Below are 24,806 nucleotides of genomic sequence, written 5' to 3'. Positions count from 1 at the left end.
ATGAGTCATGGCTAAGGTTCACCATTAATTTCTACTACGTTGTGCGCTTGCTGCCGTAATCATCGGTATGGTATCTCTCACCAGCACTCCCCTACCCTGTGCCTCTCTGGCATAGGGGCATAGGGTTTATCTTTGAGGAAACAGTACCTTTCTAAAGGAAGACAAACTTGTTCTTGGAGATTGACTAGCATATTAACTGCACCATGACCAAGGTAAAAACTTGCATGGTCTGGATGAGGTTTAATGGCTAACTCTGAGGTAGGGCAAGTTAGAGTATGGGAAGGGAGAAATGGAGAGGACAGCAGTGAGGGCTTTCTGGGTAGAGAGCAGGAGGGGGTTGCTGCTGGGAGGATGACAGTGAAAGGCAGTGTGAGGCTGGAAAGCTGAGCATTAACAGTGTGGTGAGTGGGGAGTAGAGAGGAAGACCAGAAACTGAGGATGGGAGGGGAGGCACGTGGTGATGTGCTTGTTCTTGCTTCCCTCCTCTCCATTTCTCTCCCCTCTTCAGTTCAGAGGCAGTAGTGGAGGGTAGTCCACAGGACAGGACAGAGGCTGCCTTTCTGTTATTTGCATTTCCTTTCTTCTTTGCCTCTGCAGTTAATACCCATAACACAAGCTGGGGACTAGCAGTGGGGGCGGTGAGCAGTATGAAAGTCAAGACTGGATTGGAGAGGTAAGATCAGCAGAGGGCTAAGGCAGGAGGCGAGAATCTCAGTGAAGGTTCCAGGAAGAGTTCCTTTTTTTTTTTTTGAGATGAGGTCTTACTTTGTTGCTCAGGCTGGTCTCAAACTCCTGGCCTTAAGGGATCCTCCACCTCAGCCTCTCAAATTGCTGGGATTATAGGCATGAGCCACCCACCCAGCACTTTTTTAATTTTTTATTTTTTGAAACAGGCTCTGTCTCTGTTGCTCAGGCTGGAGTGCTCACTGCAGCCTCTATCTCCAGGGCTCAAGTGATCCTCCCATCTTAGCTTCCCAAGTAGCTGGGACTACAGGTGCACACCACCATGCCTGGCTAATTTTATATTTTTTTTAATTTTTAGTAGAGACGAGGTCTCACTATGTTGCCCAGGCTGGTCTTGAACTGCTGAACTCAAGAAATCCTCCTGCCTCAGCCTCCCAAAGTGCTGGTATTATAGGCATGGGCCACCAAACCCAGCCCCAGGGAAGAATTATTATGCAGCTAGCAGGGACTTGAAGGAGTGTATGATCAGCTTAGACTCAGGAGTGGGAGGTTGTGAAGCTAGGCCAAAACAGTGGCTCATCTGCAGTTAATAAGATGTCAATTAGACCCTAAGGAGCTGGGAGGCCAGCCCAAGCTGGAGGAACTAGGCATGAAGAGAAATACATAGGTCAAACTCAAAAGTTCCAGGACTGATTTTTCAACTGCTCCTTATCCATGGTGGTCTTGGGCTACTCCATGAAGTCAGAATTTTTAAGGGCATATTTTAGGGCAGTGTGTCAGACATGCAACCATTAAATGCTAACTTCTCTCAAAAGGACATTTTATTATACTGTGAATATATAGCATAATTTAAGTGCTTAGACTGTTTTCAGATTCATATTCTGGGTTCAAATTCTAACTCTGCCCCTTATCAGTTATGTGAACATGACTCCAGTTTTCTCATCTTTAAAGTAAGATTAAGAGTATACTAATAATATCTACTGCCTCGAATAGTTGCAAAGATTAAATGAGGTAATGCCTTTAAAATGCTTGACATAATGTCCAGGACAAAGATGCACTCAGTAAATATCAGTTATTCTTATTTAGGCAATTACTTATTGACCCATACTTTTTCGTCACTTACTCAGAGTACTTTGTGAGAACTCATGACCCATCTCCCTCTGGGGTGTAAATAAAAGTGAGTGAAGCCTGTGCCTCAGGTTGTTTCCACATTTTGCGGGGCACAGACTCTGGAATGTGACTCAGAACTCACCATGCCATGAAGATAGATCATTTTTAATGTGTTTATTCTCTGCAGAGTGGAAAAGTAAGACTCTTGGGAATAGGTATATTCAAGAGTTATGTGGTAATTTGAGGACTCTAAGCCTGTTTAGGCTTAGGGCCACTAGAATCACAGTTCTAGTCTCCTTTTTGTCTGCTCCCCAAGGAGTGGTGTTTGATCAAATGAGATCTAATTCCATTTGCTCAGTTTAGTCAAATGACTTAGTTTGCTCTAATATTACTTTTCACTTAGTTGTTCTATGACCAACTTTTGGTAGAATCAATCAAAGCAATTCTATTTTGCATTGTTTTGTGATTTTTTCAACCTGATATTTTTTCCCTAACATATGCTGACACATGCCAATTTAACCCAGTAATATAAAAGCAGTCAAAACCAAATTTTGATGAAGTATTAAATATTAAATTGAGGAGCCTGACAAACGAAGGCTTTACCCTAGAGAGTAGAAGTAATTGGAATAATTGTGTGCTTCTTTTCCTTGCTGTAATTTCCTTTATTAGATAAAATTTCTGCATTTTTACTTTGAAATCTGTTTATTCATTTTGAAAAAGTTTGGAATATTTCATTTATAGTGTAGAGTATTAAAATACTTTATGCAGGTTCTTTATATTTTGGTGAACTAATATTTTAAAAATAAGTAGCCTGAAAGCTTCATACATACCTAAATGTATGAAGCTAAGTTGTGATTTAAAAAATACACTTGAACTCATCAAACTTTTGGCTTTCTTTTATTATCTCTTTAATGGCTAGTGTGAAAAGCAAGGCATGTTTATCAAATCTGAGCATTCTCACTGCGTGACTACTGCCTCCTGGTGGTAACATAACTAAATTGCAGTTTCAGTTCCTTTTTAGGGATGTGCAAATGTCTTCAAGGTTGTAATTATTAACCTACAGCTATGAAGAGATAGGAGTAATGTGACACCTTCCCTTGCTTAAAAGCTCCTCCAAGGGTTCCTCATTGCCAATAGGAAAGTTCTCAGCATGGCATTTATAAGAATCAGTGAGCCATTTCATCCCTGCCAGCCTTTCTCCCTCCATAAGGTTTTTCTCACACCCAGGCACCTAACTACTCACAGCTCATTGTTTCCTGAACATATTATGCACTGTAATACTGCCAGCCTTACTTATGTGGATATGTTGCTTAGCATGTCCTTTTCCCTCAACTGCCAGCTGCTAACTGCCTGGAGAAGGGCCACTGACCTTCCAAAGCCCAGTTCATTTTTTCTCCAAAGACTTCAAGTCTCTTCCTCCATTATGACCAGTGGCACTAGCTGTTCCTTTCTTTGACATCTCATTGCTCTTTATATGCACTGCTATTTAGCATATAATATGTTGGAAAGAACACTGGTTCTTAAGTTGGAAAAGTTCTGAATTGAATTCTAAATCCAAATCCTAGATTGACCTTTTATTAATGAGATAACATTGATTATATTACTTAACCTCTTGTAACTTCAGTATTCTCACTTGAAAAATAGACACTAATTTGGAGGGTTATTATGAAAAATAAATGAGAGAACAGAGTAAAATATCTAGCAGTAGTGACTGGTGTGGGAGATATCCACTAAATATTCCCTCCCTTTCTTCACAATCATGGAGGCGCTGATATTTACTCATCTCACATATTAGATTTGATCTCTTCCAAAGCAAAGCCTCAATCTTATTCATTCTCACATGTAAACTGCTTCCCATTATGCTGAATTAAAGGACTGTCCCTAGTGGATCAATCAAGACACATTTTAAATATATATATATAAATAAATATATATATAGATATAAATAAATATATATAAATATATAAAAATATATATAAATATATAAATATATAAAAAATATAAATATATAAATATATAAATATATATAAATATATAAATAAATATATATAAAAAATATATATATGTGTGTATATATATATATTTTTTTTTTTTTGGGGACGGTTCGTGTGTCACCAAGGTTGAGTGCAGTGGTGGATTTGGTTACGCCATTCTCCTGCCTCAGCCTCCCGAGTAGCTGGGACTACCGGTGCCCGCCACCACGCCTGGCTAATTTTTTTTGTATTTTTAGTAGAGATGGGGTTTCACTGTGTTAGCCTAGATGGTCTCTATCTTCTGACCTCATGATCCGCTCGCCTCGGCCTCCCAAAGTGCTGGGATTACAGGCGTGAGCCACCGTGCCCGGCCAAACAAGTTATTTTTAATTGAAATTAAATTAATAAAAAAATTAAAAAGGATTATTTTTTAATTCCTTATCTTCTCATGTGAACATTAGGCACTGGGGACAGATACCTAGAGTCAGCCGAGACAGCCTTGAATGTGGTTAATTTCATATACTGATGGGAACCATTAAATCAGAAGCCTGGAGACTGTTCCAACGCTGTGTTAACCACAACTCTTTGGGTGTCTATTTTTTTACATATAAGAGACGGGGTTGGGCTTTACTGAGCCATAGCATCTTTTTGTGCACTAACATGCTGGGATCTGTCTTCAGATGAGACAGAGTATGAGTACAGCGGAAGTGAGGAAGAAGAGGAGGAGAATGACTCAGGAGAGCCCAGGTATGAGAGCAAAAGCCAAGTCTTCTAATGTTCACATTCTGAATTGTGCTTGTGTGAAATTCACTTTCCTTTTGATTTATAGGTTCGTTTTTAAGAATCCACTAGGGTGGTCTTATTTAATTTATTGCCCATGAACATACTCATTAATTTGGGAAAATTTCCCTAGGCAGACCATTACGAAAATGTGGAAATCGGCGTATTCTTTATCTTGTCCCCGAAGATTTATGGTCTCTATCCTAAGAGCTTGTTTTCTTACATATGTAACATGTAGAATGGGTAGAAGGCTAATTATCTGGGCAATACAGGACTAAAAATGCTTAAAACTGCAACTTTCTAGAGACCTAAGTGGTATTTTCAGACTTGTGTTATTCAGTTCATTACTTCATACCTTTGAGAAGCCCATTCAGGCAGCCACTGTCCTTGTCACATGCCTTGGTATTTTCACTGCAGCCTAATCCAGGAGAAAGTGATTTTCAGAAAATCAAATCATATGTAGAGATAAATTCCAAACAAATACTTTTAGGCCATTCCTATTGTCACCTGTTGGACCCCAGAATCCAGTGCTGTTTTATTGTCATGCCTAAATTTTGAATTCCACTTGACTTTGATTCTTACTTTCTTCTAGTCTGTGTTTGTAAATAATTAAGGTTAGTGTGCTTGTACTGCCAGGATGTATCTTTGGTGAGTGAATTCAGCTTGGTAAGTCAAGGAGGGCAGACCCACATCCCATGGTGTCGTGCAGTATACCTGTGAAGTAAGACTTGGGGGGAATTGCACAAGCAGAAGACTCACCGAGTGTGGCCTCCCTCCTCGAGCCATCCAAGGAGTGGACCCTAATGCTCCAGAAGGATCAGTTCCTGTTCCACTGAGGAAGAGTTTTCTGACCAACCACTGCTAGAATGAGCCAGATAGCATGTGTTCTTTTTTTATGCTAACTCAGACCTACTGAGCTGGATTCTTGCGAAGCTTCTATAAGAAGATGGAACTGAGCTTTCAGAGCCATCCAGTTTTTCTCTCTTCACCTGCCACAGGATTCCTCAAGGTCAAAGACTGAATACTTCTTTCCTACCATCTGATACATAGCATGTTGGCCGCCCCCGGTTTAGCTGCATAAAGAAGATTACTGCCAAGTAGTGACATAGAAAATGAACATTCCTGAAAGGCAGAGGACCAAACGCCCTGCTTTCAGAGAAGTTGTACACCAGTGTTCAAAAGCTTACCCAAAATCTTACTGTGTCAGCCTTCTGACCACTTCCTGTAGAACTGAGAAACCCTGTCTTTCTAACACTTGCTAAACTGCATATTAGGAGTCACTCAGGGAGCCAGCCCAGCCGTACCTTAACACTTCTATAATTATAACATGTCATTATATCATGCTGAAGATTATGTTCCAAGTCCTGTTGTTGTTTTTTTTTTTTTTATCATTATACTTTAAGTCCAAGTCCTGTTTTTATGGACGCATCTAATTAATCTTCATAAAATCCTGAAAAATAGAAAAGGACAATGGTTATCTCATTTTAGAAATGAGGTGACACCTTAAGGGTTGCAACCAGGTCACACACAGAGTTAATGATTGAGTCACTAACACAGCTCAGATCTCCTGACATTGATTCAACATCAATTAATGGAGCATCCTCGTGTGCATGGGGGGCTGGGTTCCCAAGCCCCCTCCCCTTTGCACAGGGCAAGTGGCCTGTGTAGATAAGCACCATCGTTTGGGGTTTTAGAGTTTGACACAAAGGCTCTAAGTTTTAAAGAAGGCTTGTTAGTAGACGCCAAGCATCGTCTATGGAACATCATGAACGAAGCCTTTTTATGTATTTTCATGGCAGTATCTCACACAGCACACTAACCACTCTCCAAAACCAATCCTTGGTCCTCTTGTTAACTGCCACCAAACCTGCTCCTCCCCCAGCATTCCTCATTCCTGTTCTCGTTACCACCGTCACCCAGCCACCAAGACAGAACCTGCAAGTCATCCCTCACTCCACACGTCAGATCTGTCCACAGGCTTCGTGACCTCTCTCCCCAAATGCTCCTTCCCTCCTCCATCCCCTCTGCTCTCGTCCTGGGTGTGTACCCACCCCAGAACCACTCTGCAGTAGCAGTCTGACTTGCTGTGCTTGTCCCTGTACCCCTTGCTAGGTCATCCATTCAGCGGCCAAACCCATCTGCTCATGTTGCTCTTCTGCATAAAACCTTCCCGTGCCTGCATGGCTGTCGTGGCCCCGCACCTATCTCTCTGACCTCCTCTCAAACCCTTCTCCCTCTCATTCACTCTGCTCTGGGAAGCTGGGCTGGTGTTCAGTTGCTCAAAAATAGGGTGCACACCTGTTTTCCCCTCAGGCCTCTAAACCTGCTTTTCCCTCTGCCTGGAATGTTCTTCCTTCTTTATCAACTGCTTCCTTCCCAGAGATGTCTTCCTGACCACCCATCTAAAGTAAGGCCTCAAAGCTTACCTCAGCTCCCTGCCACTGTCACTCAAACAATTACAATTTTGGTCTTCTGTAGAGCCTGTTAATACCTGAAATTATTTGTACGTGTGTCCCATAAGAAGATAACTTTAAAGAGAGAATTTATCTAGCAACTGCCATATCCTTAGAGCTTACTACAGTGACTGCCACATAGCAGGTGCTCCATAAATATGTGTTTAATAGATTTATTTCAAATGGAAGCTTCCAGAAAGATTAAAAGGGCTAGATTTGAATAAACAGAAGTCATTTCTCAGCTCCCTCTTAGGCTGCTGTGCAGAATCAAGGAGTCTGTAACTTTTAGTTGTTCACATGTGAGTAGGGCAGCCCAGGACCACCAGCAAAGTAGGTAGAACTGATTTATGTCCTCTCGATCTCTGTCGCATGCACACACATTCATGTACAACCGCCATTTTACAGAAGAGAAAACTGTTGCCTAAACAGAATCTAGGAACCAATGAGCTGGGTTGAAGTCCTAGCTGCACCTGCTGTGGCCAGAGCCAAACCAAGCCCTTTAAGTGTGGTATAGTCAGGCAAACCCTGACTTGGACTCAGCAGGCTTGGGCTCAGATCCTGGCTCTGTGTCGACCTTGACCCAAGCGTTTTCCATCGCTGGCTCATCATGGCTTCACAGGAGCAGCCTGGCCTCTGCCTCATGGGGTTTGGTGTGAGGGGGTGGAGTGGGTGAGGCCGATCCGTGCTTGTCTAAGTAGAGTGCCCTTGTTGCCCACCATTGTCCATTTTTATTGAAAATAATCCAGTCTGGGGCCCATGGCTTGCACCCTGGCTAAAGTCTTTAAAAACAAATCTTTGCCGCGTCCCAAGGGTAAGGGAGTGGTGTGGACAATCCTGGAGAAGGTGACAACTCTGAGAATGTGACATCCTCTGTGGATGGAGGCAGCATTTGTTGGCCACAGTCATACTGAAAGGGAGGCAGGTCTCTTATCCTGATGCTGTTTCTTTGGGGTGAATGATTGAATTAGCGGAGGATCTAGGAGCCTGTGCTCTTCTTTTCCTGTGCGTGGGTGAATCATTTGTCCTGCTGTCCTCCTCCAAGGCCTCTTGGTAGCCATGGCCCCTGCCCCACGTGGGATCCTGATCACTCTCTCCTACCCACAGCTCCATCCTGAATCTGCCAGGGGAGTCGACGCTGCGGAGGGACTTTCTGAGGCTGCAGCTGGCCAACAAGGAGCGTTCTGAGGCCCTACGGAGGCAGCAGCTGGAGCAGCAGCAGCGGGAGAATGAGGAGCACAAGCGGCAGCTGCTGGCCGAGCGTCAGAAGCGCATTGAGGAGCAGAAGGAGCAGAGGCGGCGGCTGGAGGAGGTGAGGACCTGCTTGGGCCACCTCTGACCCCAAGCCTCTCAGTTGTGGTCACTCTCCAGGCGTTCCCTGGGGGCCCACATCCCACCTGTGAGCACACAGAGCTTAGAGGCACAAAGAGGTTGACTGCAAGGGCAGATAAGTCCTGAATGCTCTTACAAACAAAAGGCTTCCCTTGCTTTTTGTGGTGGTGTGGTCATTTCAGAAAAGCAGGTGAAGGCCGTCACCCCTTCCTGTCTTGCCCATATATCACCTTCTCAGCACCTTCTAAGCTTTACTTAAAGTCACAGCCCCTCCCTCCAGCATGTCCTATTTCCCTGCCCTGCCTTATTACTTTTACACAGCCCTTAGCACCTTCAAATATACTCTACATATACTTTTAACATGCCTGAATGTCCCTACTGGAATTTAAGCTCCATCAGGACAAGGAGATTTTATCTCTTTTATTCCCTGATGTATCTCTAGCATGTCATAGGTGCCTCATAAATATCTGTGGAATGAGTAAATTAATATATGAATGAATGGGTCAGTAGTTGACAGGTGAAATGTAGGTATTAACTAGATCACAGTGAATAAGCAGATAAGTGGAATTTCAAGTATGGAAGAGTAGGACCTGCCTATTGATGCTCTGAATGCTAGGAAGAATGTTTCACAGATCCTTTCCCAGACATCCCTTAGTACCCAGGGCCTGTCCTCCACCCTGTGGGCAAGACCTGCCTTTAGCAGCAGACACTGCTCATCTGTGTGGGAAGCCATACTGCTAGCCACAGTTGGCTGCATGCCTTGTCCTGGGCCAGACTCTCACCTTGTGGTCTTACAGACATTTGTTAAAGCGTCCTTCCCAGAACTTTGCCCAGATCTCTCAGGCCTCCTTCCTCTGCCAGATAAATCAAAACCTCTAGACAATTAGGAAACCGAGAGAGCATATCTATTGGGGAAGTTGGGCAGCAGATGAAAGGCACACTAACTGCACGGTAATGGGATAGTAATTTTACAGGTTTCCCAAACACCAGCTTGCTTCTCATTAACGGGCTTGCAGCAATTCACTTGCTTTGTCAGGTGGCCACTGAAGACTTAGAGGGTGGTGAATTGCAGTCACCAGCAGCAGATTGCTTTTTAAATGGTACATCAAGGTCCAGCCTCCCTGGTTTAAATCAGTGAGGGCCTCGGTTCCAGTTTGCAGTAAATCCCATCAACCTCATTATGTCCCTCGAATATCAGTATCAGTCCAGCAACAATAATACTCAATGGTTACAATTATTGAGTGATTTTAGTATGTCAAGTACCAGGCAGGATGCTTTGCTTATAGCCAGTATCTCATCTACTATCATTATCTCTTTTCCTATATCGATTATCTCTCGTGCAAAACTCATATAATCCCCATTTTACAAACAAGAAACTGAGGTTCAGGGAGGGAAGTAATTGGTCCCATGTTGCAGGGTACCGTCTTTAGTACTTTACACAAATTGTCTCATTTAATCCTCACAATAATCTCCATCTAAAGATGATGCAGCTGAGTCTTAGAGAGGTTAATAACTTGTTAAAGGTTGAGAAGAAAACCAGGTTTCAGATCCAGGGGATTGGCCTGCAGAGCCTAAGCACCAAGTCACTGCATGTGTTCTGTCTCTCCACTGATAAGTCAGCGTTGGTATGCTTTTCTACACCCCTCATCTGGCCTCTACGCCTATGGTCTTTTACCCTGAATATTTAAGGAGTTCTGCGCAAGGGCACAGAATCTGTGCTGAACAGATGCTCATCTTTGACCTGGGTTCTGTCTCGTGCTCCCAGTCAGAGCTATTGCCAAGGCCTCCTTTGTGTCTCTTCTCTTGTGGCATTTGCTTGAACCTCTACCATAGAGCAAGTCAGAGTTCAGCTCACTGAGACATGTGCATCCAGAGACACACCCTGTGAATCCTGGCTTGCACAGAAGACGTCCGCCAGCATGCGTGAGGACACAAGCCTTTTGCTGTGTGTACCAATGGGCATGAGCCTTGGCTCCGTACCAGAAGCAGGAATGCCTCTGGCCACAGAGCATTGATAGATTATACCAGCTTTCTCTTTTGATCCTTCATCTTATTCTATAGTGCAGTGGTGAAGAACAAGGAATACTAAGTACTCAGACAGCTGTAAATTCTGAGACAGCTGTAAATTCTCTCTGTAAGTCATGACATTCTCTCGCACCGGGAACTCTTCTGCCGTGTCCTGCTCCTGCCAGGTCCCCTTCTATGTCTGCTTCCCTGGCCTTTGGTGACCACTTGTGTTTCTGGTGTCCCGAGTAGGAACTTGGACTACGTTGTCACATAGAACCTGTTAAAGCCCATAGTTCAGCTTGAGAATTTAGCTTCACTGTGAGTCATTTTTCCTTTTGTAGGAAAAACATTCCCACTTAGCTACCCCTTTGGTCACACAGGACTATGTAGGTTGTAGCTTTTGTATTTGGTGATCTCAAATGTCACCTCCCACCAGAGAGTTTCTAAGGAAGCCCTGCACGTCCTTTACTATTTATGAGTAATCATGTGGTTTTGGCTAAGCTCTAAATCAGTGTCTGTGTATTCTTAGAAGGACTTTGAATATACACTGAATGTGGTCACTGATCAGCTTTATGAAAAGGACGTGGCTTCAGGCCAATTAAGTGGTGGAGAGAAGACTCAGCTTTTGACCAGTGTTGAAGTACAACCTATAACAAAGTTCCAGGAACTTGATTAAACCCAGCTAAAGTGAATGAGTCCATCAATGGTGAGAAAAAGTACAAGGAGGACCTCTTCTAGTTTTACTCAGCTCAATAAAAATTTCTAGTACTTGGCATAAACAAAATACATCTTGTTTCATTCTGTATCATGGAGTTAGGATCCAAGAATGGGAGCCTTCGGGGTCAAGGCTTCTACTCTGGTAATCTTGAGCAAGTTTGTGGTGATGTCTGATTCTGCTCAAGCATTTTGAAATGATATTAGTGATTTATATATGTGTTTCAAATTGCTGAGCACATTCTATACTTTCATTTTGGGGAGCATGGCTTTAAGTCACAGGAATGAATCAAATAGACCCCAGAAGCACCTGCTCCCTGGTAGTGCGTTTTATTCTCTCGAGACTCTTTCAGGACACCAACATTCTCATGTAGTGCCCTTCAAGACCATCCTAACATTGTCCAGTTATAAAAATAACCAGTTCTATCTGGCCAAAAAATATACACCTTGGCTCCATCCCATGAATGGTTTTTTTTTTTTTTTTTTTTTGAAGAGATATCACCTGTATCTTATTGGCCAGTAATTGTGGAGCATTAATGTACAAAGTAAGAGCCTGGCAGCCTAAAAATGTAAATGCTCTCTAAGCCTCTAACTTTTTATCATGACTGAGGCTTTCAAGGATGTTAGACTCAATTGTTGTTGCTGTTTTTAAGCATGAGGTTGAATTAAAACCTTTTCCTGAGGTCTGTAGGTAGTCGTTTGACAAATATTCAGTGAACACCTCTGTTGTGTGGGCACCATGCTAGACACTAGAAATAGTCTCCCATTGTGACGATTAGATCTGTGAGGGAAAAAGGCACTAAGCGCAAATAATCAGCCAGGTAATCATTTATCATCATAGCAATGACTGCTATGGTGGAGGAGAGTGGCATGCTAAAAGAGCATGCCACAGTGGGGGAGCCTCACCTGGCTTGGTCAGAGTCCCGCTAGAGGAGGGAGTGGGGCACGGAGAGATACCAGGCAGGGAAGCCATGGCACAGTCATGCAGGGCTTTGTAGACCATGTTGATTACTTTTGAATTTTATTCTAAGAAGAGTGGGAAACCATTGATGTGTCTTCACTAAGGGAATAGAATCAGATCTGCCTTTTTTCAAATGAAACTTTGGCTGCTGCAGTTGGTGCTGGAAAGAAGCAAGGGTAAATGAAGGAGGCAAGTTAGTCCAGGCCAGAGAGTGTGATGCTTTGGACAGATGATGGTAGAGTGGGGATTGAGGAAAGTGGACACGTTTGAGACAAATGTAGCCTGTGGACCATGCAGGATGTGCAAGTTGATTAGATATCAGGGATGAGGAAGAGCAGCCAACAGTAATAGTAGTAGTACAATCCATGCAGTTGGATTATGTAGAGATGGCCATAGAAGAGGGGTCAAAGATAAGAAAAATAGGAATTATTGGTTTGTGGTAATAAAAGTACACATGAGAAGAGAGTGTGGGCCTGAGCTCTAAGAACTCAGAACAGGCAAGGAAGAGACAGCAGACAAATTTGATAAGGAAGTGGAAGGAATGCCTGGAGAGTTTGATGCCATAGAAGCAAAGATTTCGTATCCAAGCATAAGGATGGAGTTAAAGGGGCCAGCTCTGCAGAATGCTGCTCAGAGGTCAGGAAGACAAGAGCATCTTTTGGTTTCAAATGACAAAGAGGATATTTAAAACATAGTTTTTGTGTAATACTCCCTAGAAATGCTTTCATTTACTGTCTGTTTCTGGGAAGGGAAGCAACCTGCCCAGGGAGTCAGTAGATATGCACTTGGAGTGAAAAGACATCAACTTTTGAGGGCTACCATGTACTACTACTACCTGCGTGCCCTGGCAGTTCTTATTCTCCCCACACCTCCACTTCCTGAGCTCTACAGGGATGTCAGTAGCAAAGCTTGTTCTCACCACCAAAGTTGTCCTGAGGATTAACCAGAAAACTGGATATAAAAGAACTTTATTGACTGCCAAAAGCTGGACAGACCTCACTTTTGAGGACTGGTCAAATTCAGCTTAAATACTTCTTTTTTTTTTTTTTTTTTTTTTTTTTGAGACGGAGTCTTGCTCTGTCGCCCAGGCTGGAGTGCAGTGGCACGATCTCGGCTCACTGCAAGCTCCGCCTCCTGGGTTCACACCATTCTCCTGCCTCAGCCTCTCCGAGTAGCTGGGACTACAGGCGCCCGCCACCACGCCCGGCTAATTTTTTTGTATTTTTAGTAGAGACGGGGTTTCACCATGGTCTCGATCTCCTGACCTCGTGATCTGCCTGCCTCGGCCTCCCAAAGTGCTGGGATTACAAGCGTGAGCCACCGCGCCCGGCCGAGCTTAAATACTTCTAACGAGACCCACCTTATGCTTGTGTTGGAATTCTTCATAATTCCATACTCATCCATTTGCTGTCAGCTTTTTGTTCACATTCTCTGTTACCATACATTTTTCCTTTTTTCTTTTTTTTTAAATTAATTTATTTTTTGAGATGGAGTCTACTCTGTCACCCAGGTTGGAGTGCAGTGGCACGAGCATCTCAGCTCACTGCAACCTCCGCCTCCCAGATTCAAGCAATCCTTATGCCTCGGCCATCCGAGTAGCTGGGATTACAGGTATGCTCCACCACGCCCAGCTAGTCTGTGTGTTTTTAGTAGAGACAGGGTTTTGCCATATTAGCCAGGCTGGTCTCAATCTCCTGGCCTCAAGTGATCTGCCTGTCCTGGTCTCCCAGAGTGCTGGGATTACAGGCATGAACCACCGTGCCTGGTCACCATTCACTCTTCTCTTAGGGTAACCAAGCCAGTCTCACAGCAGCTCAGCTGTGCAAGCTGAAGCCCAAACCCAGAGAAGCCGCTGGTGTGGAAGGTTGTTCTTTGGAACCTTAGTAGCTTCTTCCAAACGCTCCTAGACAGCCTCCACCCACAAAAGAGTGGTGAGGTGGTGGGGAAGCTGCAAGTTTGTTTAAGAATCACAGTGCAGGACAGCATATTGATGCTCTGGAAAGTCCTGGGACAGCAGAGCATTTGGCAAAATTCGGTAGAGAGCGAAATTGTATTTTGGTTAACAGCATGGACTCTAGAACCTAAGACTGCCAGGGGTCAAATCCCAGCTTTCTTCCTTATTAGGCGTGTGACCTGAGTAAGTTTTTAACTTTCCTGTTTTACAGTTTCCTCATCTGTAAAGCAAGAAATAACAATAGCATTTACCTCACAGGGCTGCTGTGAAGATTAAATGAGTTAATTCATAGAAAGCCTGCCAACATCACTAACACATAGTGAGCCCTCAATAAATATGAGTTGTTCTTGTTATTGGTGTAGGTGCCTTTGACCAAAGTCAAGAAACAAATTTCCAAAGTTTGAACTCCTTTATGTGCTACAGTAAAACCTTTTGGGGTTTATTAAAATAAATGTAAATAGGTAAGCTTCTTTCCATGTTTCGGGAAGAATATTTGTTATAATACTGGGAGGAATTCAGTTATATCATTAAGAGCAATAAATGTCTAATAGTTCTTAGATGGCCAACTTTAGGTTCATGTAGAGGTAAAATACACTATCTTTACAGGCCAAGGCCAAGATTTAATCCTAGCTGTGTGGTCTTTGGCAAATTACTTAACCTCTCTGAACCTCAGCTTCCTTACATGCACATTTGGTAAAATAATATTTACTTTTCAGGATTGTTGAGAAGTAAATGAAACCATAAATACAGAGGACTTGGCACAATGCCTAACACAAAAACTGGATTGATATTCTTGGGTGAATATTTTATTGTTATTTTGGAACTGATGATTTCAAAGTATAGTACTGTTAATTTTGTTTTTCATTTTAATGGTGCTGTCTATAGATAGCATTTCCCCATTCCCTGTCTTCCTTAATTCCTTAATGTACCTTCCCTGTTTAGTGTAAAACCTTGACTTTTTCATCCCCTTTTGAAGGCGTTTTTCCAGAGCACATTTTCATTATGTCTTACTGGGCTGTCTATCTGCTAGTGACTTAGCCTGCAGTCCTGGCCTTGTCAGGACAAGGAGGCGGCCCATTCTTCATCCTTTTGCGGATGTCTTGTTTAGCTTGTTTAGTAGGGTCAACTGCCACCTTGGGAAGTCTCCTTTTCCCAGTGAAACCTAGACGACCTTCCCCTGGAGAAACTGCCTTCTGATGGATTATCTCATCAGTATTTCTTGCTGTCATTTCCAACACTGCATAATTATGATCCCATCATTGCCACCAAGTGGCTGCATGAAATTTCATTTGCTAACAGTATCTAAATAAAGTTCATAAGAGACAGAGATCTTGTGCTGAGTGAATAACAAGTTTCTTGCATCAAGGAAATAGTACCTTCCGAGTGACCCTTTCACCAAAAAGGTGAGAACGTGGCAGTTCAGTAAGACATTGCCCGGGTTTGAATCTCAGCTCTGCCACTTACTGCCTTTGTAATTTTGAGCAAGACATGACTTCTCTATGCCTCAGTTTGACCATTTATAAAGTGGGATGTAATACATACAAACCACTTAGAACAGTACCTGGCACTGAGTAAACACCTGAATAAGTTCAAGGAGAGTGTTACATGTGAAGGGAAGAATCTTGCTTCTCATTACCTGCTTTGTTATTGCTGCCCTGGGTCATCTCTTTCCAGGGTGAGGGCTTGACGCTGAATGCAGCCTGAGCAAGTACAGTGGGCACAAGCAGGAGACAGGAAAATCGTGTGGGTTTTTACCAGTGCAGCATTTCTACCCACTGGACCAGGCCCCAAGCCAGAGGAAAGCACTGTGAGCAAGAATAATTCCCCCGTCTCAGAGCCTGGAGTATGAACACATCAGCACTGCCGAGAAGTGGCCCTTAATTCACTTAATCATTAACCACAGGTGTCCCAGTGTGTCCTGTGAGCAGTGGCTGGCTAGTTGGAGGCAGCGCAGCTTTTTATTCCTGGATGTCATTAGCATCAACACAAGATTGAACACTTTCTAGCTGGGCTTTTGCTCTGTTGTTTCAGTAACTGAACAGAAATTATGAAACAGCTGGGAACCATCCTGGCAAACCAGATGCTCATTGTCCAGGACAAAGCGTGCCCATGGGCTTTGGAATGGTCAGTAATCGCATGCACATGTAAATCACACTTGTGTTGCAGGGAGCCGTGTCATCTGCATGGATATAAGGAAACCCCACCTCCCAGTGGTTCCCAAAAGGGCTTCTTGTTCTAACTTATGTGTTGTGCCAAAGGAGTTCTGACTTTGTCCACTTTGTCACCTGGATCCTGTGATGGGAGGGGTTTCCTGCCACAGTGCGGAAGTTGGGCTGACATCCCTATTTAGTAGTGTAAAATGCTACTGAAATCTGGAGTCCTTTTGCCCAGGCTCCTGCCTACGCTTTTAAGACATAGGAAGGTAGAGTACGCTAGTGTTTTATACTTAACAGCATTTCATACTGAAAAAAACCTGGAGTTAGGCAGTTGCTGATCCTTGGTGTATCTAGAGTAGAGTACCTTGCATGGAAGGCAGGGATGGCTTTTTAGTGCCTGCATGCAATGGACATCACACAGACCTACCTTCCATTGTCTAGGGTCTTCACAGAACCACCTTTATTACATCTAGTCTACATGTTTTGTGTATTCACAGTCTTCTTAATTATTCCTAACCATAGAACTATGACAACAAAATAGTTTCATATGAAATCTTATTTCACATGGCAATTAAATTGAATTGCTTTTATTTTGACTCCTGTTTTCTTTAGTGAGTGGTTTCATAGAATCATAGAGGCTGGGGAACATTAGGAACCTCAAAAGTGATCTCAGCCAATTCTTCTCTCAAAGCAAGAATTCCTTTTGCAATATTCTTCAAACAGGGTTATCTAACCTGTTTAACATATAATCTTTCCTTGTATGTCCGTGGGCTTGAGGCAGCACATTCTATTTTTGAACAACTCCTAACGTTGGAAAATTTATCTTTTCATTGATTCAAGTTCTTGTGATATCCCTGCATTAATACAGGTTGTGCCAAATAAAACTAAAATTCCCTGCATATCTGCCCTAGAAATGTGTGAAGACATTAATAATGTTTTTCTACAAATGATACCAGTTCCTGCAACCTTTCGACATATAAGTTAGCATCTTCAGTATCATCTGGGGAGTACTGGAGTGGCCCTATCTGTAAACACTGTATTAATAAACTGGTTTATAACTGGCTTGTCTTCATAGGACTCAGTTTGAGGGTCTCATACTAAGGCTTCAGAATGACGACAGTAGGAATTTGGGGATTTCATCTGCATTTGACTTTCGCACTAACATTCAGAGTCGTAGGTACTAGGGATGTCCATCAGGCCATTCTTGCTCCTCTGTATGACACCCAGGAAATCCCATGTGGTTGTTCTCCCTGGAGAAACTGAGGCTCAGAGACATTAAGGAGTTTGTGAATAATCACATTGACTAGCATCCATGGAAGAGGCAGGATGAGAATTCTTCCACACGCCTCCGTGAAGCTCAGTCTGTTTAGAATTGTCATGCCTGTTTCTGTGTCTGCGAAGACCAGTTTGCACACCTGTACTTGACAGTGCTTAGCCATGGGGCTGTCTGCTAATCAAAAGTTGGCCTGTGAGCACAAAGAAGAGGCTTCATTTAGGCAGTAATTTTTCAGGAAAGCTCTCAAAGGGTAGGTTGGATAGTTTATCTCTCATGGTGTAAAGTAGGTGTAGAAAGAAAGGAATGAGTTATATCCAGCCTGTTGAGCTTTCCCAGTGTTCTCTGATTACTATTTCTGAGAACACTGGGAAAGCTATGGTAGCTTTAAGGTAGGTAACAAGTTAAGGTAGGTAACAAGTAAAGATAGAAAGAGGGGAAAATGGCAACTTTAAAAAGCATTAGAGAGTATCTTTTACTTTGTATATACCATGTGTCAACCTGCTTCTTGTGGGCCCAAATGAGGCAGCATGGCAAGAGCCAGGCACAGAATATAAGTCCTGGCCTTGCCCTTACCAACCGAGTGAACTTGGGCAAGATATTGGCCTGGACGTGCCTCAGTTTCCTTATCTGTCAAATGGGGGTGATGACAGTATTACCTGCCTCAAAGGGTTTTGGTGAGAATTAAATGAGTTAATATGAGTACAGTGCTTGCCATCATAGGATGCACTACATAAGTGTTCTTCATTATTATTCATAGTTATTATTCTTTTTGTTTTTATTTCATTGTCATATAGTGAATTCAGAGGTGCCAGACTGCTTCCCCATCACTCTTGTGTCCTTACATAAAAAATGGTTTGGAACTCCAGTTTTAGTCACAAGGAATCATGCCCTTACCCTATAGTCATTGGTTTGCAATGATGTTCCCAAAACTAAAACTTTAGCAATGTTAAATGGGAAAATGGAATGCCCAGAAGCTGGAATACCTCTCATCACAAGTATAGCTCCCGTGAAGCTTATACAGAACAGTCCTATTTAAAGTGAGGGGCATTTGTGATGTGCAGTCAATTCAAAAGACCACAACTGGGTCCTTTCATTCTGAGTATCTTTGAACAGAGAGCCCCTGGGTGGAGGGGATGGTTTGAGGTACTTCCCAAGGAGCCTGACTTGATCTTGCACCAGCCGTTTTCTTGTCCTCTGGGGGCCAACTCAGGTCTTCCACAGTCACAGTGGGGTTTCCTCTCACTGCTTTCAGGGGGTCACCCAAGATGAAAAGCAACAGGAGCTCTCCAAGGGCAAATAAGAATTCTGCTTCGTTTCACTCTGAATGGTTAGATTTTTGCTTTGCAATGTAGCATAGCCTTACTCAGACTCTTAGAATGAACAGATTTGCAAGATTTCTTAATCTACCCCCTCCTTGAAAGTTTAGCTGAAGGTGACTTACTCAAGGTCAAACAACATTCACTCATACATCTTTTTTTTTTTTTTTTTTTTAAACGAACTCTCACTCTGTCACCCAGGCACGATCTCGTACAGTGGCACTATCTCGGCTCACTGCAAACTCCGCCTCCCAGGTTCAAGCAATTCTCCTGCCTCAGCCTCCCGAGTAGCTGGAATTACAGGCACGCACCATCATACCCAGCTAATTTTTGTATTTTTAGTAGAGACGGGTTTTCACCATGTTGGCCAGGCTGGTCTCGAACTCCTGACCTCAGGTGATCTGCCTGCCTTGGCCTCCCAAAGTGCTGGGATTACAGGTGTAGGCCACCACACCCGGCCATCAAACACATATTTACAGAGCGCTGCTATGTGGTCTTCAGTGTTCATATTGGTGGCAGTGCAGGACCAGAATCTAGTCTGTTTTCAAACCATTTTATTCTTTTCCCCAAGCCCTGTTGCCTCTCTTGCCTACTCCTCTCTCCCAGTGACACATTGCATTGCAGCTATAGGATACTAATTCTCAGATGTGGATATCACTTGAGTCCATATAATGGGAAATGTGATGTATATAAAAGATGGACCAGGGCCAAGGTTTGTTTCTCATTTTTTGGCTTATATTCTTCTTTATGAATTTTCCTCATCCCAAAAGGAGGACTTAAGGTGGCTTAAAGAGATTAATACAGCAATTAAAAGTAAAATAAACAAGAAGACAACGTAGAAGGGAATATAAAGTAGAAAGGAGAAAGAAGATGCAGGCAGGAGCGGGGTCAGTGCACAGAATGCCTGCACAACGTGGCATCCAGCGCTGTTGCCCAGGGTGGTCACCAATCTGCTCTGAGGCCTGACACTCAAGAAAAGAGACAGATGTGAAGTGGTTGAGATTCATGTTGTCCATCAGATAAGAGTATACCAGTAACTCAGGCAGGCTTTCGGAGATCGCACCAAAAACTATACACTTGCCTAGTAAGTAGTGCAATGAATAATGTCTGAGGTAATATTCCTGGCATAAATGCAGTGGTTAGCTTTATTCAGCTATTTTTAAGACATCATAAAATGCAATTTTATGGCATTGCAGTTCATCAAAGTCACTTCTGTGAGAACTAGAACACCCTGGTGTAGATGCGTACTTTTCTGCTTATCTAAAGTAATCTAAGAAGAGCATCTAAAGAAAAAAAAAGGAAAGACTGACTCCACAGCCCTTGTGAGGAATATGCATGAGGATTATTTCTTAAAACTAGACCTCTAATAACAATTCAGAATTTAAGGGTTGAGGTGATATTCTCTGCAAAGAATTTAAACAGCAAAAATTCTACATAGCCAATTTGGGATAAATGTATTACCTTTGAGGGCCTCCTGAATAACAGGGACAAAATTGCTATTCCCTCATTAAAATTAACTAACAAATTCACATGCTTGAAGGTGCAGCCACACAGCCTCCACTTAGAGGTAGCGTGAGGGGAGCGTTCATAGGGAGGATCAAAACTGCCTCCATTAGATCCCCAGATCCAGCAATCCCACCACTGGTACATAGCCAGAGGAAGGGAAGTCTGTGTGTTCAAGAGATAGCTGTGGCCGGGTGCGGTGGCTCATGCCTGTAATCCCAGCACTTTGGGAAGCCAAGGAAGGTGGATCATGAGGTCAGGAGATCCAGACCATCTTGGCTAACACGGTGAAACCCCATCTCTACTGAAAATACAAAAAATTAGCCAGGCGTGGTGGCGGGTGCCTGTAGTCCCAGCTACTCGGGAGGCTGAGGCAGGAGAATGGCATGAACCCAGGAGGCGGAGCTTGCAGTGAGCCGAGATTGCACCACTGCACTCCAGCCTGGGTGACAGAGCGAGACTCCATCTCAAAACAAAACAAAACAACAACAACAACAAAAAAGCTGTGCTCCTTTGTTTATTGCAGCACTATTCACAATAGACAAGATACGGAATGAACCCGAGTGTCCATCAGTGGATGCGTAAATAAAGAAAATGTGGTACTTATATAAAATGAAGTACTATTCATCCATAAAAAAGTGAGATTCTGTTGTTTGCAGCAACGTAGGTGAACCTGGAGGACATTATATTAAGTGAACGATGCCAGGCACAGAAGCACAAATACCATATGATCTCACTCACTGGTGGAATCTAAGATGTCACTCTTATAGAAGGAAAGAGTAGAATAGTTGTTACCAGAGGATTGGCAGGGGGCAGTGGTGACAGACTGGTCAATGGGTGCAAAGCTGTAGACAAGAGCAATAAGTGCTGGTGTTCTATTGCATAAGAGGATGGCTGAAATTCACAATGTATTACATATTTCAAAATAGCTATAAAAGGTTTTTGAATACTCTCATGACAAAGAAATGATAAGCATTTAAGATGGTAGATATGCTAATTACACTGACTTGATCATTACATAATTTATATATGTATCTAAACATCACATTGTACCCCATAAATATGTCCAATTATTACATGTCAATCATAAATATTTAAGAACTTTTAAATATTTCATGCCTTTCTCTAATGTTTAAAATAAGAAATTTAAAATATTTTAAAATAAAAATAAAAAGGAATTGTCGTAGAAAGAAATCATCCTTGGTGAACATCAACAGAAGACAAAAGGGACATGAAGTCCCTGATTATCTGCTCCATAGAGTAAGGTAACAATTGTTAGGGCCTGGAAAACTTTAACAGTAGGTTCTATCCATCATCTCCCCACCGGAAAAAAAATTAAGAAACTTTTAAGAAGCCACTGAATGTCCAATTTTAAGGAATATATCTTTTGGCAATGCCTACAAGAAGACATGGATGAAAATATACTTCTAGGCAGTTCAATATAGGTGGAGAATCTGCCAACAGTTTTAGAGTAGTTGGTTTAAGCCATTCTTTTCTGATAGCAGGACCACTATCTTCATTATATATAATCTGAATAAGATCTAGGAATGCTATTTGATTCTCCCCTTTCCCTTTTTTTCCAGTTTAGACTCTTATTCCCTTATTTTATTTTTCATGCCTTTCTCTAAGATGGCAAACAGGTACATGCCAGTGCCAACTGTAGGTGACTCTTTTTAGAAGAACATTCTCCAGTTCTGTCTGTGTTCAATATAAAAGAATGTTCCTGCCAATAAGAGCTACTTAAGGAGGGCATTAAAGAGTAAAGGTCTGGTACAAAGCTCTGCAGGGCTTTCCTCTCCTATTACTTATCCAGTTTGCAGTATTCAACACAACAAATATCATTGGTGGCTGGCCTGATACGGAAACAATGCGAGATAAAAGCAGGTGGAACAGAGATCTTGCCCACAAACAGCTCTCAATCTAGATTGCAAAGTTGGTAAGATACATTCAAATAACCATACTATAAGGTATGGAAAGGTAGCCATACCATCAGTATTGATAGGAGGGAAAATTCTACAAAGAAATTTAAGAGGATACTATGTTGTCTTTTCCCTCAAGTTTCTTACTCTGTTCAGCTCAACAAACTCTTAGGTGCACCTGCCAGGTGCCAGGCCCCCGTGTGAGGGGTTGGGGTACAGCAGAAATCAAGCACTGGCCTTGCCCTCAGAGAGCTGCTTCTAGCAAGAGTCATCAAAGCTTTGTAAAGGTGTCTGCCTGAGGCCAGGGACTTGGTCTTGCATTGATATGTTTTTTTATATCCCCTCCCTCATACAGCTCCATGCACAGGAGGAGAGAAAGCAAATATCTTTTCAAGAATGGCATTAACATTGAGACACAGCAGCTGGAAATTGGCAGGGTGCCCTCAGAAGGTTGGGAAAGTGATTTCTTTTTCCAACCTCACCACAGGAACCAAAGCCCTGGCAGATGCCGCCATGTGTTAGCGGCGGCTGATCCGAGTGAGATCGTTATTAATTATTAGTTACTTTTGAGTGTCTTTCTCAGAAACTACAGAGTACTGGGGAAGCCCAGACGCTCTTGAGTTGCAATCAATACTGTATACACCTTGCACAGGGACCTGAGTGGCATGTAATTATAAAACAGTATTGATTCCTGGCAAAGGGGTTCAAAATGTACAAATCCTTCACATAAAAATCAGCTAACTCTTCAAAGGGCTTGATTATTTTCCTTTCCTTAAGAAAGAGACGGATGGTTGGAGTAAGAAATTTGAAATGTTAGCTAAATTATGGCTATTTCCTGCCAGGATCCAGATCTGTACACATAATTATTTTATTCTCTGTGCTGGCACTGATTCACTTTGGTTGAGTATTGGAAATGTCTCTGTTTTGGGTCTGTAATCCAAATTATTCAGTCGGTGCCTATGCTGATGTTTTCTACTCGCATCTTCCTGTATTATTTTTCTATAAAACAAATACTCACATGTCTGGGACTTGCCTCATGCTGGTACCCACCCCACTCCTGCTTTTCCTGCTCTTCTCTATCCCATCGTCCACTGTGCCCCTTGGCCGGGGACTTCACCTGCCCTCCTACAACCTATCGTCACCAAATCCTGCCTATTTTATTTTGGCCTAATTCTAATTTCTGTTTCTAAATTGGTGTCCACTGAAGTCCTATTAGAATGACCAGCAACCTGTATAGTTGTTAGTCTTTATTCCTCTTGGCTGTGTCTCCATCCTCAGCAGTGATTATAAACATGGACTCTCATCCCGCCTTTGCTGAAATCATCGATGCCCTATCATTTTATGCCTAGATCCACAGAATGGCCTTGCACTGCTTTTCAGCTTCTAGTCTTGCCCCTTTCCACGGCTGATGGGGAGACCTTTTGAAAATGCAAGTCTGATCAAGTCATTTGGCTGCATGAAGTCCTCCAATAGCTCTCCTTCTCCTGCAATCAAAGATGGAAAAATCATTGTTGATCTGGAAGTGACAGAAACTGAGTCTTAAGAGATGCAGCTTATCTCCCAAGACCCAGAGGTTATTGGAAGACAGCAGGTCCAGAGGATTGCTGTAGGAGCTCCATCAGGAAGGCTTCCACATGGGCTTCTCTGGCATTCTGAATATCTGTGGTTGGTTTAGCTGGGGCTGAGACACAGAACTTGTGTACAAAACTATCTCCCTGGTTGTGTAGGGCTAACTTCTCAGTGTGAGACAGTCACAATTTATTCTACTCTGGGTACCTCATGTTTCCTAAGCCATGCAGTGAAGTCTTGTTGAGAATGTGACAAGGGAATGGGCCCCCTGGTATGTCTCCTCTGAACTTCATATATGAGGAGAAAGAAATCCCAAAGCCAATAAAGGATCTGACACAAAGGGCCAGCCGCCTCTCTCAAAAGGCGCACTAATGCCATGATGTATGGGAAAAGACTTGGTAATATGGGACAAATCCTGTGCATTGCAGGATGTTTGGCATCACTAACCTCTCATGGTAAATGCCAGTCATGCTCCTCAGTCATCAGAACCAGCAAAAATCCTCCTCACATGCCCTTAGATAGTTGCAAATGCTCCAGGGAGGGGTAACGGCACTGCTCCTACTTGAGAACCACTGGCTTCTGTAACTGCTGGGCCGAGTTCTAACTTCTAAAATGTTCTCCTTTCCTGAGAGTATAATGAAGAGCCAGATGCTTTGTGATCTTTCTATCACTCCTCTGGCTTCTTGGTCTTCTGTAATGATTGAGCTCAGATGCTGGAGTCACATTGTCTGGCTTTGAAATCAAGCTCTGCCACTTACTGGGTGTGACCTTGAACAATTACTTAATCTCTCCATACCTCAGTTTTCTCAGATAAAATGGAGATAATAATGACATCTACTTATTTTTGTGAAGATGAAATAAAGCATGTAAGCCGTTTATCACACTGTCCACTGTTGGAGGCATGGTAATTGTATGAGGTGATGACGATGACTGATGACGACGATGATGATTATGATGACTCCCAAGCATAAGGGTCTTATTCGAGCAAGAACTTGAAATTGACACTTAATAATGAATACTCCAGAAAACACAGACAGGCAGCATGATATATGAGAAAAGGCAGCAGACTAGGTGGGAGTCAGTAAATCCTATTGCACCTTCT

General features: G+C 42.8%; 1 protein-coding gene across 4 annotated transcripts in view; it reads left to right on the top strand.

The window, feature by feature from the left end:
- The window catches only part of TNIK (TRAF2 and NCK interacting kinase), a 128,528-nt gene that overhangs the window by 24,756 nt on the left and 78,966 nt on the right, over positions 1-24,806 (top strand). For all 4 annotated transcript variants that reach the window (XM_058426962.1, XM_058426963.1, XM_032174002.2 and 1 more), the window contains exons 6-7: positions 4,448-4,514; positions 8,105-8,309. In XM_058426962.1, coding sequence (XP_058282945.1) covers positions 4,448-4,514; positions 8,105-8,309 — 272 coding nt within the window. The remainder of the gene's footprint in view (positions 1-4,447; positions 4,515-8,104; positions 8,310-24,806) is intronic.

The sequence above is a fragment of the Hylobates moloch genome, unplaced genomic scaffold (assembly GCF_009828535.3).
Source record: "Hylobates moloch isolate HMO894 unplaced genomic scaffold, HMol_V3 SCAFFOLD_13, whole genome shotgun sequence".
NCBI lineage: Eukaryota > Metazoa > Chordata > Mammalia > Primates > Hylobatidae > Hylobates > Hylobates moloch.
This window is presented reverse-complemented; position numbering and strand designations above follow the sequence as displayed.